Source organism: Canis aureus, chromosome 15, assembly GCF_053574225.1.
Source record: "Canis aureus isolate CA01 chromosome 15, VMU_Caureus_v.1.0, whole genome shotgun sequence".
NCBI classification, from domain to species: domain Eukaryota; kingdom Metazoa; phylum Chordata; class Mammalia; order Carnivora; family Canidae; genus Canis; species Canis aureus.
In genome coordinates, this window is record NC_135625.1 from 50,580,396 (window position 1) to 50,598,954 (window position 18,559).

Below are 18,559 nucleotides of genomic sequence, written 5' to 3' on the forward strand. Positions count from 1 at the left end.
CCCTTGGTGCCATTTCTGATCAGATGTTAATCAAAGTGAAAATTTTGATTTTTTTTTAATGTTACCTGTGAGTTCCATTTTAAGCACTTTTTTTTTTTACCATCTTCCATTTCTCTCCTTTCGTTCACTTTCCATTACATAAACATACGAGGTATATTGATAATAGCGATTTAATGTTCATGCTTGTCCCTTCTATCATCTCTGTTGTTTTCTGATTCTATTCCTTGACTTTTTTCCTGGTCATTACTCACATATTCTTTATACTTCTCTATATAGTTCGTAAATTTTTATTGGATGCCATATTTGTGATTTTTTTGTTGTTGGGAACTAAATTTTGTTGTAGTACTTTGACAAATGTTCACTTGTGTGTTTGTGTTTGCATGTTAAGTTCGTTGTGGAAAATTTTTATTCTCTTGAGGCTTATTTGTGACCTCTTTTAGGGATGGTCTAGAAGATAAGTTGTCGTAGGCTTCATTTAGCCTACTTTTAAAGGCATGTTCTAGTCTCTACTGAATATGTTATTACAGTCAGTGGGGTCTTGGCATTCTGGCTAGAGGGAACACAACTGACTCCTGGCTCGAAGCTTTGGGACTTGTTTGTATTGCAACTGTGCTGTAATTGTTCTTTCCTTGGAACTTATTCAGCCAAGTTCCAAGTTTGGGGTTTTATACCACTTTTATACAGATTGGTATTTAGATAAAAAACTTGAGGGTACTCTTATGCAGATATCTGGATCTGTTTCCCTGTACAACTCCCTCCCCTTGTGTGCTCTATCCCACAGTTTCTAGCCTCCTGAACCGATGATTTCTGTGTCCTCATTTTGGCACAATTGGAATTCCCCTTTCTGTGCTATAGTTTGCAAATTAACTCCATGCAGAAAGCCTTTGTGATAGTAGGGCTCACCTTGTTTATTTCCTATTGTCCAGGGATTACAGTCCTGTCCGTGCCTTTTGTTTAATGTGTAATAATGGTTATTTCTTATATTTTGCCTGGTTTTCTAATTGTTTATGGCTGGAGGGTAATTTGAACCTCCCTACTCCCATGTGGCTTTAAATAGAAGTTTACTATATTATTTTAGGAACTCCAATTAGTTTTAATTTATAATAATAATAATAATATGTAACATTGGGTTTTTGGTGGAAGATTTTCTCAAATTAGTGATATTATTTTACTTCAGATTTCTTTGCAGGAGAATGAATCAAAACTAAAATGGAAGGCTTAAGAGATACAAAAGAAGAAAAGAAGAAGAAAAGCCAAAGAAAGATTGAGATAAATAATTTTTATGTTGCCATTTGTAATGAGACTCCAAAGTTCTATTAAAAGTCAAAGCCCAGGGATCCCTGGGTGGCGCAGCGGTTTGGCGCCTGCCTTTGGCCCAGGGCGCGATCCTGGAGACCCGGGATCGAATCCCACGTCGGGCTCCCAGTGCATGGAGCCTGCTTCTCCCTCTGCCTGTGTCTCTGCCTCTCTCTCTCTCTCTCTCTCTCTGACTATCATAAATAAATAAAAATTTAAAAAAAACAAAAAAAAAAAAACAAAAAACAAAAAAAGTCAAAGCCTGGACCATCTGAATGCAATATGGAAATGTAAAATGTATACATCTATTTTTACAGGTTCTTGACAAAGTATGACCATTATCTCTTGCATTCGGAAAAAAAAATGGAGTCAGCAGCATTTGATAAGTCAGAACAATCACATACCTGAAGCCAGTGAGCAGCAATAAAAAGGCATGAGTGAAATATGGGAAATTTGTTCATTTATTTATTTAAAAAGATTTTATTTATTTGGCATAGCACAAGCCAGAGGAGTGGCAGGTATAGGGAAAAGGAGAAGCAAGCTCCCTGCTGAGCAGAGAGCCCAACGTGGGCTGGATCCCAGTACCCTGAGATCATGCCCTGACCTAAAGGCAGATGCTTAACTGGCTGAGCCACCCAGGTGCCCCAAAATATGGGAAATTAAAAAATGACTTGATTTGATAAGTTGGTCCATTGATCAGAAGGAGAATAATTCTGATGGATTGATGAATGTAAAAAGCATGCCTTCCTTGTTGGTGCCAAAATGAAGAATTAAGAGAAAAAAGGAAGCAAAGCAAAAACTAAAAATTTCTTTTTGAGGAATACAGACAACTGATACATATGCACACACTCCCCACTCTCCCACCTTTAGATAAATAAAACAAGTTTGAAATAAAGCCAGTTGTCAAAAAAAAACAATAAGTTAGCAATGGTCAGGATAGTGGAGAAGAAAACATAAAATAGAGCAAAACACTGGTTTGGAAGTATAAATGACAAAGTCAGCTAAGCCATACATGTTTTGGTTTCTTTAACAATGAGTATTCATAATCATAGAGTAATCATAAAAGAAAGATTAAATTTTGAATTAATTTCTTATTCTCAATTCCATTGTAGCAGTCATGTTGGGATTACTTCAGGAATTTCTGGCCTCTCTGTATGTAGTCCTTTTATTGGTCTTTAGGTTTCTAAAAAAACTGATTCCTTTAAAAAATTTTTTCTTTGGCTTCGTATCTCCTCACTCTTCATCTCACTCACTCTGTTGCCACCACAGTGTATTTTCTCTTTTCCTTCGACACTTAGATACTCTTATTTTACTAATTTTGAATTTGCTCTTCCTTCTACTTTAGTGTTCCTTTCCCAGATACCTGCGTGGTTTGGTTCCTTTTGTACTTCAGATCTCTATTGAAATGTTTCCTTACTCGTATAAAATTTTATTTTGTAAAGTTTATAAATATCTTGTTTATATTATTTTTTTTTAAGATTTTATTTATTCATTCATGAGAGACGAGAGAGAGAGAGAGAGAGAGAGAGAGAGAGAGAGAGAGAGAGAGAGGGAGGGAGGGAGGGAGGGAGGGAGGGAGGGAGGGAGGGGCCGAGAAGGAGGCTCCAAGTAGGGAGCCTGATGTGAGACTTGATCCCGGGTCTCCAGGATCACACCCTGGACTGAAGGCAGCACTAATACCACTGAGCTACCTGGGCTGCCCTATAAATACCTTGTTTAAAGTGGTAACCCCTCATTCTTTGCTTTAAATTTTCTTTCATATTGTGTGTGTCTCTTTTGTTACAAAGAGTAATGGACATTTCTTCTCACTAGAATGTAGTTTAGTGAAGGCAGAGATTTTGTTGTTTAATGCTGTATCCCATGTTTTAACAGAGCCAGACACAGGAGGATTGATTGAGTTGTCTAATGATGCTTGTTAACTATGTTATCTAAGTAATTGCTTAAAATGTTACTAACTATATTTCATCTCAGCTTCTAAAAAGTGAGATGTGAAAATTTGTCATAATTGTGAATTTATCAATTCCTCGTTCTGTAAATGTTTACTTTATACAATATGAGTACTTCTATTGAATTCCTGGGAAATTAATCTTTTTATCATTAAATAATGACAGCCAAGTTTAAGCCACTTACATTTACTGTGAAAACCTGTATTTTTATTTAACTTCTTATTTTATTTTCCATGTATTATGTATTTTTTATTTTCCTTTTTGCCTGCTGTTGGATTGGCCAAACTTTACTCATCCCATCTGTTCTTTCCCCTTTGATTGCTTTATAGATGTCTCTTAAATTTAAACATAACTACTTAATAAATACTAAAGATAATTACCTTCTCCATTTTTCCACAATTAATACAATCAACCTTGGATTCTTTTAGCCCCAGTCAATCCGTGTAGTCACTTATTCAGTTTTGTTTCCCCTTCACTCATGAAATTTGAAATGATGCCGTTTTCGCTGTTTGATCTAGTGTGTTATATTGACTAATTTCTAATATTAAGTCATGCTTGCATATTGATGATATTTACTAGTATTTTACTTAGTTTTTTTTTTTTTTTTCCATAGATTTGTTTTCAACCATGGTTTTTGGATATATTAGGATTTGGGTTGGAGTGTCTTTTTTAAGTTTTTTGAGGGAAGGGGAGATTGCTTCAACTTTAAAAATTTCTTAGGGAGATGCCAAGTGACTCAGCGGTTGAGTGTCTTCCTTTGGCTCAGGGCCTGAACTCGGGATTAGGGATCAGGGATCAGGGATCAGGGATCGAGTCCCACATCAGGCTCCCCTCCAGGAGCCTGCTTCTCCCTCTGCCTCTGTTTCTGCCTTCTCTTTGTGTCTCTCATGAATGAATAAATAAAATCTTAAAAAAAGTTTCTTATGTTACATCTCCTTTTTGTTTTGATTATTATCATTTTGAAATAAAGATTTAAATAGTTTTTCTAGAGCAGCCCCGGTGGCCCAGCGGTTTAGCGCCGCCTTCAGCCCAGGGCGTGATCGCACGTCAGGCTCCATCAGGCTCCCCGCAGAGCCTGCTTCTCCCTCTGCCTCTGTCTCTGCCTCTCTTTCTCTCTCTGTGTGTGTGTGTGTGTGTCTGTCATGAATAAATAAATAAAATCTTAAAAAAAAAAAAAGAAAAAAAAAGTTTTTCTATTTAAAATAGATTTGTAACTTTTTCATATTAATCCTTTATTATTTTCTGTTCTCAGTGTTTTTCAACTTAAATACTGAGTTTGTCTTTTTAAGTAATAAAATAATTTAAAGCTCTCATTGTTTGAATATCACTGTCAATTTCTAAGTTTTTTTAATAAATTTATTTTTTATTCGTGTTCAATTTGCCAGCATATAGAATAACACTCAGTGCTCATCCCATCAAGTGCCCCCCTCAGTGCCCATCACCCAGTCATCCCCACCCCCCGCCCACCTCCCTTTCTACCACCCCTAGTTCTTTTCCCAGAGTTAGGAGTCTCTCATGTTCTGTCTCCCTTTCTGATATTTCCCACTCATTTTTTCTCCTTTAATTTCTAAGTTTTTAAAATACATAATATCGTGTTTTTTCTTATGTGTTTAGGGATCTTTTTTTTTTCTTCAACTCCTTTCTAGCCTTAATTTCTGAGATTTCCCAAAACTTAAAGGCGTTAGTGTTTCTTATTCTTTAAAAAAATTTCAGGGATCCCTGGGTGGCACAGCGGTTTGGCGCCTGCCTTTGGCCCAGGGCGCGATCCTGGAGACCCGGGATCGAATCCCACTTCGGGCTCCGGGTGCATGGAGCCTGCTTCTCCCTCTGCCTGTGTCTCTGCCTCTCTCTCTCTCTCTCTCTCTCTCTCTCTGTGAGTATCATAAATAAATAAAAAAATAAAAATAAATTTCATTGGGTCAAAGAATCTCACTTTACCATGATTCTTATGTTTATTTGACATTACTGAAGTTCATTTTAGAAATTAAATTGTATTACTTTGTAAGATGTATGACTAAGTATATTCAGTATTTAATTTTTTTTGAGTGGTTTGCAAGTATATGCATCACTTTCATGTATGGAAGTGTCTTAAAAATATACTCATCTGGGCATCATTCCCCAATTTCACTAGATATAGAGGTATAACCCCGGGATGCCTGGGTGGCTCAGCAGTTGAATGAATGCCTTTGGCTCAGAGTGCGATCCTGGGTCTGAGAATGGAGTCCCACATCGGGCTCCCTCCGAGAAGCCTGCTTCTGTCTCTGCTTGTCTTTCTGTGTCTCTGATGAATGAATGAATGAATGAATGAATGAATGAATGAATGAATGAATTTTTAAAAAAAGAAGTATAACCTGGTGTTTGAATTTTGCAAATAACGCACTAGACTAGGTGATTAAAAACCACTATTGTAGCTAGAGGATCATCTCAAGGTCAGCTCAAAAGAGGGAGAGAGCCTGAAATCAAGAATTAAGTGATTTATGATGACAAAATATATTGATCTGGGACAAAATTAAAACCTAAAATTTTCTAAAGAAAAATGACTCTATAATGTGGTATTTACTATTTGATACAGAAAAATGCAGTAAAATTTGCCTCATTTAATTATGTGTACCTTCAACTTCTTTAAGTGTAATTGTAAGCCTTAAAATTTAACATTAAACTCTACATATTTACTTCTGTGTAGGCCTCGGAGTAAAGGAAAAACTACCGTGGAAGATGAGGACAGCATGGATGGACTGGAGACAACAGAAACAGAAAATATTGTGGAAACAGGTATCAAAGTTAACAGAATTTTTAAAATGTACACAATTTGCACTATTAGCATTTGTCTATAGACTGAGTTATAAATCCTCATCTGCTGAAATCGTTTGATAAGTTATGATACAGTGAAAAAGTTGAGGTCTCTTTTTCCCTATAGCCTTGATTTAGTGGGAAGTATTTAATATCTGTAGAGAAATGTTTTATTAAAGCAAAATTAAAACTGGAAGGGACAGTAATTCCAGGCTGTTATAACGATAGTGTGTGGTTGATTTCTGCTTATGAGCCATCTAGTGTTTATTTGAAGCTTATTATGTTAGTATGTGTGTGGGGAAAAAAATATGTTCCATTAATAGGCAATCCTGTGAAATGCTGGGTTAATGCTTTCTGATCTGCTGAACTTGTAGGTGCTCTAAGTAAGCTAATGTGTATTGTGTATCTGCAGAAGGAAGATAGAGTAGGTTTCCTAAAGTAATTTCCAAAATTCATAAAGTTTATAATTTAAATTGTCAAAGAGGTGAGGTTTCATGTTGTATTCAGAGAGTGTCTGTGTGAGATGGTCTCTAACAGGCAATGTTTTCTTCACAGTTGTTGGATAGAGTTTAGACATAGTGATAGGTATTTTTGTGAAGTTGAATGTCCTCTTGTTGCTTACAGAATGTCATACAGTTGTTAGAGAAAAGTTAGAAATTGCAGTACCTCGAAATACAATTTTCCGTAAAATACTTTTAGTTGTCAGTGTGTTGCTGCTAGATGGCTGTAATTCTTGGAAAGCCTTCAGACGTCCTCCAGTTCTCGTTCCTCTTTTCAGTGGAGTCTCTGTAGGTAGAGTGATGACTGAAGCTTGGAATGCAGAATTCTATATTTTGCTCTTTTGTTGCAAATTTGTAACCACATAGTTTTAAACTTGAATTTGTATAAATTCCCCACCAGGTATTTTTTGATTTATTTTCCTTAAATTGAATACTGTTCAATTCAACTGTTATATACTGTTACTTTCTAGTGAAAGGTGTTTTTGAAGTTTTAAGTGACATTTTTCACAATAATGACATTTTTTAACATGGTAATTAAACCAGTGCTACCAAACTGTACCCCAGGCCCCTTTTTGTGCACTTACCAACAGTCTTCCTGAGTACTTTCCCTTGTTTTCTGAAGATTTAGCACCTGCCTTTCTATTTTCCTCTGCTTCTCCTATTGTGATGTTAATTATTCAGCACCCAGGCCTCTTGGCTCCTTGATTTCTCAACATTCTGATTCTCCATCCCACTCTCAGCCTGTCCTTCTTGTGGTCATACATGATCAGCCTATGTCATTGTCTCACTTGCTATGATGACTGCTGTTTTTTTTTTTTTTTAAGATTTTATTTATTTATTCATGAGAAACACACACAGAAAAAGAGAGAGAGAGAGAGAGAGAGAGAGAGAGGCAGAGACACTGGCAGAGGGAGAAGCAGGCTCCATGCAGGGAGCCCAACGTGGGACTTGATCCCTGGTCTCCAGGATCATGCCCTGGGCTGATGGTGGCGCTAAACCGCTGGGCCACCCGGGCTGCCCCACGATTGCTGTTTCATTTCCAGAATCTTAGCATTAACTGTTCTACCCTCTTGACTTCTACCTCTTCTTTTTCCAGCTCATTTTCTCCTTATATTAGCATCATAATAATTCTTGAACCATACTGAGTCCTCCAATCCAGTAATCTTAGTGATGTGGTTATTACCCTCCTCTACTATCTCAGAGTCTGTGACCCATTATTGGAGTCTTTCTCTTACTCACCTTTGACTCCTTTACCACTCGATCTCACTGTTTTTTTTTTTTTTAATTTTATTTATTTATTCATGAGAGATACAGAGCGAGAGAGAGAGGCAGAGACACAGGCAGAGGGAGAAGCAGGCTCCATGCAGGGAGCCTGACATGGGACTTGATCCCAGGTCTCCAGGATCACACCCTAGGCTGAAGACGGCGCTCAACCTCTGAGCCACTGTTTTGTTTTTATTACAAAATCCAAATTCTGTATAGCAGCTGATAATGGCTGGTAAAAAACATAACCTTGCTGACTGATTTCATTTTAAATTTATGACCTCAAATCTCAAATGGGTATGATTGCTACTCTACACTCATTCTACTTTTTTTTTTTTTAAATTTTTATTTATTTATGATAGAGAGAGAGAGAGAGAGAGAGGGGCAGAGACACAGGCAGAGGGAGAAGCAGGCTCCATGCACCGGAAGCCCGACGTGGGACTTGATCCCAGGTCTCCAGAATCACACCCTGGGCCAAAGGCAGGCGCTAAACCGCTGCGCCACCCAGGGATCCCGTACACTCATTCTACTTTTATTTTTTTAAAGATTTAATTAATTTATTTGACAGAGAGTGTGCAAGCAGGGAAGCAGCAGAGGGAGCAGGAGAAGCAGGCTCCCCAGTGAGCAGGGAGTGGGATACAGGGCTCCATCCCAGGACTCTTGAGATCATGACCTGAGCCAAAGGCAGACACTTCACCTACTGAGCCACCCAGGCACCCCACTCATTCTGCTTTTTTTTTTTTTTTTTAATTTTTTTTTTTATTTATTTATGATAGTCACAGAGATAGAGAGAGAGAGAGAGAGGCAGAGACATAGGCAGAGGGAGAAGCAGGCTCCATGCACCGGGAGCCCGACGTGGGATTCGATCCCGGGTCTCCAGGATCACGCCCTGGGCCAAAGGCAGGCGCCAAATCACTGCGCCACCCAGGGATCCCCCTCATTCTGCTTTTTTATGGAAATTTCCTCTTCCATTATCAGTGATCATTCTTTCACCACCTTTTCTCTTCCAACTTCCAACACCTCCTTCTGTTTTTCATTCTTCAGTTATTGACGATCTTGCTTATTTCAATGAATAAAAGAAAAAACAGAAGCAACCAGGAAAGAAATTCTACATTCACCCACCATCAAATCTCCTTTCCTGCTTGGAGCTCCTCCCATATATTTTACCTTCCCTACTGTTAACATGGGATGAACAGACTCTAGTTATGAAAGGCCAGCTTTTCTGCTTGTATCCTGGATTCTGTCTCTTCATCTCTTAGGGACTTTGCACCTTCAGTTTTCCTGGTTTCTTGCATCACACATTTCCTGTCTCTGTGAATCATTTCCATTAGCATTTGAACTTAAAGTATTACATTTCTTGAACACAAACACCTCTTGACCAGACATCCTTTTTCAGCAACTGTATGCTTTATTGCTCACTTTTATAGGGAAAATCCTTGGAAGAGTTGTCTATACTTACGGCTACTGTTTATTTTGCCAAGATGCCACTTTCTCATGAACCTACTCCATGTCAGACTTCCTTCCTCCTCCTCTAAATCATTCTTGTTAGTATCACCTGTGATCTCATATTGCCACAACCAGCTGCTATAGTCTTTGTTGGCCTTAACTATTCAGTATTGTTTCACACAGCTAACCACTTTTTGTAGTGATGGTTTCGTGTTTTTTTTTTTTTTTTTTTAAACTTGATTTTCAGCACACCACATTCTCTTGATTTTTTTCCCTACATCACTGGTGTCTTTTTATTCTCTTTTGCTCATCTTTAATTGCTTTAAATATTATCTGTGTGCTGATGACTCCAAATTTATATTATCAGCTCTTTTCTTGTTTTTAGCACAATCTATAGCTTTCTTCTTCTTCTTCTTTTTTTTTTTTTTTTATAGCTTTCTTCTTAACATCTATTCGTACTGTCTAAAAAGGATCTCAGACTTGGTATGTCCTCTCTGGCACTCTTTTTTGTTATCCTGAAACTTTTCTTCTAGTGTTTCTGCCTCATTAAATGACATCATTTTTCAGGCTGAAAATATGGAGCCTATTGGAAAATCTTTTGGGCTTTATCTTCACAATATATTCTATTTCAAACACTTTTCATCTCCTTTGCTAATGTCCTTCCACTTCTGTCCACCACCACTCCTTGTGTGGACTGCTGCGGTAGCTACCTGTTCCCTTGCTTTTGTTTATTCTAGTCTTGTTGTCTCCATAATAGCCAGGGATCTTTTCAGACCAAACTAAGAGTCTTATTTCCCTCTGTCAACTATCCAAGGCCTCCAATGATACTTAAAATCCAAAGTCTGTACCCTGATCTTCAAACTGTACTAATTTGATCTTGGCTACCTGTCCAACAACATCTGCTCTTCCCCCTTGCTCATTGGGCTCCAGTCATACTGGCCTTTTTGCTATTCCCAGAGTCCACTAATCACATTCTTTTATAAACCTTTTGTACTTTTCTTTCCTTTTTTTTCTTCTTTTTTAAAAGATTTTATTTATTCATATGAGAGAGAGAAAGAGAAAGCCCAAGTGGGGGGATGGGCACAGGGGGAGAAAGGAGCAGACTCCCACTGAGCAGGGAGCCCAATGTGGGGGCTCCATCCCAGAAACCTGAGATCATGACCTGAACTGAAGGCAGATGCTTCTCTGAAGTAGAGCCACCCATGCCCTGGCCTTGGCACTTTTCTTATGCTTTGTTTAGAACCCCTGTTCCTAGATATTCCTACTGCTTATTCTCTCAATTCATTCAGGTCTCCACTCATTTGCTCTCTCCTCAGACAGGCTTTTCTGAACCAACTTTTCTAACACTACTATTACTCTATTGTTACTCTATTGTTTTTTTCTTTTCTTCCTAGTATTTAAATAGACATGACATTGTGCTATGTTTTATGATGTGCCTTCCACACCAGACTGCAAGCTTCATGAGGGTTAGGGATTTGCCTTGTTTATTGATTTATCACCAGTGCCTAGAATACTTCCAGACACTTTTTCACTAACTGAAAAGGTATTGCATTCTTATAGTTTCTTTTTTGTATTTCCCAAGCTACTGCTGTTCTTAGAGCATCACCACAAAATTAAAATTCTGATGTTAAATTTTTTTCTTATGTGATGATCACTAAGCCCCGCAAATGGACTGTCTTCTCATGTCTCTTAGATAAGACTGAAAGGTTTAACAGGAGCAGGATAATTGTCTTCTTCTGGCTTTTTTTTATTTTACTAAAGTTAAATAAATTCAAGTGAGCTAGTCTTTGCTCTTTGTCCTTGGAAAGACCTTTGTCCAGTTGTTTTAGTGAATGTAGGGCAAAGAAAATGGTAAAGAAAAGAATAGAGAACAGTTGATAAAACTAGTAAGCTACAGGGGCGCCTGGCATACCCTGTCAGAGGAGCATGACTCTTGATCTCAGGGTCATGAGTTCAAGTGCCACATTAGGTGCAGAGATTATTTAAATAAATGAAACTTAAAATAGGGGCAGCCCCGGTGGCACAGCGGCTTAGCGCTGCCTGCAGCCCAGGGTTCGATCCTGGGGACCGTGGATCGAGTCCCACATCAGGCTCCCTGCATGGAGCCTGCTTCTCCCTCTGCCTGTGCCTCTGCCCCCCCCCCCCCCGTGTCTCTATGAATAAATAAATAAAATCTTTAAAAAAAAAAAAAAGAAACTTAAAATAGAAAAACCCAAACTACTAAGCTACGAATAACCTAAGCAAAGAGAAGAGTTTCATACATTTTTAGTCAGTTTAAAAGCATACTGGAGTTGGCTGCAAGGTTTTAACATGTGCATGTCTTAAGACCCCAGGTTTATTGGACGGTCTCTTGTGTCTGTAAATTTTGTTCTTTGATGTATTCATTTAATGATTTACAGTAATGGAGGAGTATTTATTAAAATGATTATAGGGGATTTGTGTGGGGTGGGGTAAGTGGTGGGAATGAATATCCTATAAGTGGCCATTGGGAAAGTCACAAGAAATTTCACAGATCAGTTTTTTATGTTTTTATGGTAAGAACATCCTATGACTTTTTTTTTGGAAGTGGTGGCTGTTACAACAGTCTGTTTTTTCCTATATATAAACAACTTGAATGAAGTGCAAGTTGGTTAAGAGAAATTCCACTTTTCTTTGAGAATCATTTATATAATCAGGGCTTTGCAAACTTGTTTTAGTTAATTACAATTGTTAATTATGATTTAGCTAATAATTATAATTAAAAATTTCTTTTGATTGGTTAAGTTGTGGTAGTTTGGCCAGTGGACGTCCTTTTCAGTTTGCTTCTAAGTACTGTTTAAAATCATCTCAAAATGTTTCAAAGCTCATTGCTCTTTGGCAACAGTATTTTTCAAGAACATCTTTAATTTTCTCTGCCCCAGGATATGAAATTGACTATTCTCTAAGGACTCCCTAGTTCTTTTTAGTGGAGAATAGTATTAGAAATAAAAATCTAGGCTCTAAGTTTACATATTATATTGTTTTTGATGAGAATTGTGTTAGTCTATTTTAGTGATTTATTAGTTACTGCATAGATGTGAGAGTGTATTCATGTTTCTATAAGTACTTGTTCACGTTAGTACTTTTGGATACCTCTAGTATAATTTTTAAAAAATAGACTTTAGTGTTTAGAGCAGCTATAGGTTGACAGCAAAATTGAGTGGAAGGCACACATATTTCCTGTATGCCTTCTGCCCTTAAATATGCATAGCTTTTCCCATTGTCAACATACCTCACAGCATGGTATATTTGTTGTAATTGATGAAACTGAACTGACACATCATTGTCACCCTAAGGCTATAGTTTACATTTTGGTTCACTCTTGGTATTGTATATTCTATGAGTTTGAACAAGTGTGAGATGATATGTATCCATCATTATAGTATCTCACAATATTCTCAACTCCCCTAAAAATCCTCTGTATTCCACCTATTCATCCCTCCCTCCCCTTTAATCCAAGGCAACCACTGATCTTTTTACCATCTCCATAGTTTTGCTTTTTCCAGAATGTCCTACAGTTGCAGTTATACGGTGTATAACTCTTTTAGATTGACTTCTTTCACTTAGCAATATGCATTTAAATTTTCTCCATGACTTTTTTTTAAAAGTTTTTTTTTTTTTAAAAATTTTATCTATTCATTCATGAGAGACACAGAGAGAGAGAGAGAGAGAGAGAGAGAGAGAGAGGCAGAGACACAGGCAGAGGGAGAAGCAGGCTCCATGCAGGGAGCCCGATGTGGGACTCTACCTCGGAACTCCAGGACATGCCCTGGGCCGAAGGCAGGCACTAAACCTCTGAGCCACTCAGGGATCCCCTTAAAGACTTTATTTTATTTATTCATGAGAGACACACAGAGAGAGGCAGAGACATAGGCAGAGGGCGAAGCAGGCTTCCTGCGGGGAGCCTGATGTGGGAATTGATCCTAGGACCCTGGAATCATGACCTGAGCCAAAGACAGATGCTCAGCCACTGAGCCACCCAGGTGCCTCCTCCATGACTTTCATAACTTGAGAACTCCTCTGTTTTTTGGCACTAAATAATATTCCATTGTTGGGATGTACCACAGTTTATCCATTCATCTGCTGAAGGATATCTTGGTTGCTTCCAAGTTTTGGCAATTCTGAATAGAACTGCCATGAACATTCACATGAATGTTTTGTGTGTACATAAGTTCTCAACTCCATAAGTTCAACTCCTTTGGGAAAATACTAAGTAGCATGACTGCTGGATCATAAAGTAAGAGTATGTTTAGTTTTATCAGGAAGTTCCAAACTGTCTGTATAATTGGCTGTATAATTTTGCATTGCTACCGGCAGTGAGTGATAGGAGTTCCTTTAGCTCCACATCCTTACCTGCATTTGGTGTTGTCAATGTTTCTGATTTTTGCCATTCTATAAGTGTGTAGTAGTATATCATTATTTTAATTTACATTTTTCTGATAATATATCACATGGAACACCTTATTGTATGATTATTTGCTATAAAAATATCTTTGCTGAGGTGTCTGTTATATATTTATTAGCTCTTAAAGAAAAGATTTTATTTATTTATGAGAGAGAGAGAGAGAGAGAGAGAAATAGCATATGAGGAGGGGAGCAGCAAAGGAAGAGGGAGAAGCAGGCTTCCCACTGAGTAGGGAATCTGATGTGGGGCTTGATCCCAGGATCTTGGGATCATGACCAGAGCCGAAGGCAGACACTTAACCAACTGAGCCACCCAGGCACCTATTAACCCATTTTAATTTTTTTCTATTAACCCATTTTTAAATCATGTTGTTAGTTTTCTTGTTATTGAGTTTTAAGAGGTTCTTTGTATATTTTGGATAACAATCTTTTACCAGATGTGTCTTTTACAAATATTTTCTCCCAGTCTTTGGTTTATGTTTTTATTCTGTTAATAATATTTTAAGCAGAGTAGAAATTTTTAATTTTAATGCAGGCCAGTTTGTCAACTGTTTCTTTTATGTATCATGACTTTGGTGTTGTATCTAAAGAGTCATTGCTGAGACCAAGGTCCTCTAGATTTTCTCCTATATTCTAAGGATTTTGTAGTTTTGCATTTCACATTTATTTTGTTAGCTTCTGTGAAGGATGTATGGTGTGTGTCTAGATTGATTTTTGTGTGTTTTAGTTCCAGCATCACTTGTTCAAAAATACTTTTTTTCTCTACTGTTTTTGTGTCTTGTTTCATTGACCCGTTAAGTATTTATTTTAGTCTGGTTCTGGCTTCTTTTTTTTTTTTTTTCTCTCTTTAAATTTTTTTTTTTTTTTTTTTTTTTTTTTTTTTTAATATTTATGAGAGAGACAGAGACACAGGCAGAGGGAGAACAAGGTCCATACAGGGAGCCCGATGTGGAGCTCTATCTTGGGTCTCCAGGATCACACCCTGGGCTGAAGTCGGTGCTAAACCGCTGAGCCACCTGGGCTGCCCTGGTTCTGGCTTCTCTATACCATACTGTTGACCTATTTCTTCTTTTATCAAAATGATAGCCTTTTTGGGTGGAAAGATTTTATTTATTTATTTGAGAGAGAGAGGGCAAGTGAGAGCACAACTGGGGCCAGGGGGAGGGGGGCAGAGCGTGGGAGTGAGAGGGACAAGCAGACTCCTTGTTAAGCGTGGAGCCTGACATGGGGCTCTATCCCAGGATCCGGAGATCATGACCTGAGCTAAAGTCAGCCGTTTAACTGACTGAGCCACCCAGGTGTCACATAATGATACAGACTTGATTACTGTAGCTGTATAATAAGTGTTGAAGTCAGTTCTCCAACTTTTTCTCTTTCAATATTTTGTTGACTAGCCTGGGTGTTTTGTTTCTCCATAAAAATTTTAGAATCAGTTTGTTGATATCCACAAAAAAACTTGTGGGATTTTGATTAGAATTGCATTGAATCTATAGATAAAATTGGGAAGAACAAATGCCTTGGCAATATTGAGCCTTCCAATCCATGAAAATGAAATATATCTTCATTTATTATTCTTCTTTGATTTCCTTTATTGGAATTTTTTAGTTTTTATCATATAGATCTTATGTATATGTTGTTAGGTTAAACGCAAATGTTTGATTTTGGGGAAATGCTAATGTAAATGGAATTTTAAAAAATTCAAATTCTACTTGTTCATTGCTGGTATATAGGAAAATAATTACTGTTGTATATTAACCTTGTATCTTGCAAACTTGCTGTAATTGCCTGTTTGTCCCAGGAGTTGTTTTTGTTTTTGTTTTTGTATATTTTTTTGGATTTTGTATATCCTTTTGGATTTTCTACATGACATCTGTGAACAGGGACAGTTTTGGTTCTTCCTTCTCAATCAGTATACCTTTTATTTCCTCTTCTGGTCTTATTACAATAGCTGGAAGAATTTCTTTTTACAAAGTTGAAAAGGAGTGATGAGAGGGTGACATTCTTTTTTTTTTTTTTTTTTTAAAGATTTTATTTTTTTATTTGTGAAAGACGCAGAGAGAGGGGGCAGAGACACAGGCAGAGGGAGAAGCAAGGCTCCATGCAGGGAGCCCAACGTGGGACTCCATCCCAGATCTCCAGGATTACACCCTGGGTTGAAAGCGGCACTAATCCGCTGAGCCACCCGGGCTGCCCGAGAGGGTGACATCCTTGTCTTATTTCTGATCTTAGAGGGAAAGCTTCTAGTTTCTCACCATTAAATATATAGGCTGTAGGGTTTTTTGCAGTTTCTCTTTTTTCTTTTTTTCTTATGATTTTATTTATTTATTCATGAGAGAGACACAGAGGGAGGCAGAGACATAGGCAGAGGAAGAAGCCTGATGAAGAAGCCAAGCCTTCTCCATGGGAAGCCTGATGGCGGGATTTAGTACCAAGACCCTGGGATCACAACCTGAGCTGAAGGCAGATGCTCAATCACTGAACCACCCAGGTGTCCCTCTTGCAGATATTCTTTATTAAGTTAAAGAAATTCAAGTTTATGGAGAATAGTTTTTATTCTGTGAATGGGTGTTGGATTTTGTCCATATTTTTTTTGCATCTATGATATGATTACGTGACTTGTCTTCTTTAGCCCATCAGTGCAATGTTAATTAACATTAAATAAATATCAGATGTTGAGCAAGTCTTGCATACTTGGGATAAATCCTATTTGGTTGTGTTGTAATTCTTTTTATACATTTTTGGATTCATTTTGCTAATATTTTGTTGAGGATTTTTGCATTTATGTTCATGAGAGATCCTGGTCTGTAGTTTTTGTTGTTGTTTTGTTTTCTTGTAATGTCTTTGTTGTTTGGCATTAGGGTAATGGTGTTCTCATAGAGTGAGTTAGGAAGTATTCCCTTTGCCTCTGTCTTCCAGAAGAGATTGTTAAGAAATAGTGTAATATCTTCCTTAAGTGTTTGTTAGAATTTACCAATGAAGCCATCTGGGCTTGGTGCTTTCTGTTTTAGAGGGTTATTAATTATTGATTCAGCTTCTTACCAGGTATAGGTGTATTCAGATTGTATCTTTTTGTGGTGTGTTGGCAAAGTGTGTCTCTCTCTTTTTTTTTTTTAATTAAAAAATTTTGGGTCAGCTGGGTGGCTCAGTGGTTTAGTGCTGCCTTCAGCCCGGGGCATAATCCTGGAAACCCAGGATCGAGTCCCACGTCGGGGTCCCTGCATGGAGCCTGCTTCTCCCTCTGCCTGTGTCTCTGCCTCTCTCTCTGTGTCTCATGAATAAATAAATAAAATCTAAAGAAAAAAAATTGGGGGGGGGGGCTCCTTGGGTGGCTCAGCAGTTGAACATCTGCATTTGGCTCGGGGCGTGATCCTGAAGTCCCGAGATCAAGTCCCATATCAGACTCTTGCATGGAGCCTGCTTCTCCCTCTGCCTGTGTCTCTGCCCCCCCCCCCCCCCGTGTCTTTCATGAATAAATAAATAAAATCTTTAAAAATTTTTTTTGTTTTTTTGAGAGAAAGTGAGTGTGAGTAGGGGGAGGGGCAGGGGGGGGGGAAGAAACTCAAACACGCTTCATGTTCAGTACGGCTCCCAATGCAAGCTTGATCTCACAAAGAGATCTTGACCTGAGCTGAAATCAAGAGTTGGACCCTTAACCAATTGTGCCAGCCAGGAACCCCTTCAAATTGTGTCTTTCAAAGAAGTTTGTCTAGGTTATCAAATTTGTGGGCATAGAATTGTTAATTGTATTCCTTTAGCATCTTTTTAATGTTCATAGGACCTGTAATGACGTCCCTTCTTTAATTTCTGATATTAATAATTTGTACTCTCTCCCTTTTTTTCTTTCAGTAAGCCTGGATAGAGGCTTATTGATTTTATAGGTCTTTTCAAAGAAGCAACTTTGGTTTCATTATTTTTCACCATTGATTTCTTGTTTTAAATTTCATTGATTTCTCTTTTAATTTTTATTATTTCTTTTGTTCTGCTTACTTTGGGTTTAATTAGGTTTTCTTTTTCTAGTTTGATTGACTTTAGATCTTCTTTTCTAATATATACATTCAATGGTGTAAATCACTCTCAAACCACTGCTTTTGCTGTATCTCACAAATTTTGATAAGTTATGTTTTTATTATCACTTAGTTCAAAATATTTAAGAATTTCTCTTGAAATTTCTTAGTTGAGCCATGTGTTATTTAGAAGTGTTGTAAAAAAAAAAAAAAAAAAGTGTTGTTTAGAGGGTGCCTGGCTGGCTCAGTTGGTAGAACATGTGACTCTTGATCTTGGGGTTGTGAATTCAAACTGCTCATTGGGTATGGAGCCTCCTTAATAAATAAATAAAATTTAAAAAGATTTAAGAAATGTGTTGTCTAACCTCCAAATATTTTTGGAATTTTCTAACTATCTTTCTATTACTGATTTCTAGTTTAATTCTGTTGTGGTCTAAGGCCAGATATTGTATGATTTCTATTTTATTTTTTATTTTTGTATGATTTCTCTTATTTTAAATTTATTTTATGGCCCAGAACGTGGTCTGGTGAATGTTCCATGTGATCTGGAAAAGAATGCATATTCTGCTATTGTTGGATGAAGTAGTCTATTGATGTGCATTATATCCAGTTGATTGATGATGGTGTTGGGTTCAACCATGTCTCTAGTGATTGTTTGCTTGCTAGATCTATATTTTTGGTAGATGGGTTAACATCCCTATATGTAATAGTGGATTCATATATTTGTCTCTGTAATTCTATCATTTTTGCTTCATGTATTTGACACTGTTGTTAGGTGCTTATGTGTAAAGGATTATTATGTCTTCATGGAGAATTGACCTCTTTATCATTAGGTAATGATGCTCTTTGTCCCCGATAATTTTACTTGCTGTGAAGTCTGCTGTGTCTGAAA

General features: G+C 37.6%; 1 protein-coding gene across 17 annotated transcripts in view; it reads left to right on the top strand.

Annotated features, from left to right (window-relative positions):
- Positions 1 to 18,559, top strand: part of KMT2C (lysine methyltransferase 2C) — a 283,002-nt gene that overhangs the window by 77,788 nt on the left and 186,655 nt on the right. For all 17 annotated transcript variants that reach the window (XM_077849571.1, XM_077849577.1, XM_077849576.1 and 14 more), the window contains exon 2: positions 5,926 to 6,014. In XM_077849571.1, coding sequence (XP_077705697.1) covers positions 5,926 to 6,014 — 89 coding nt within the window. The remainder of the gene's footprint in view (positions 1 to 5,925; positions 6,015 to 18,559) is intronic.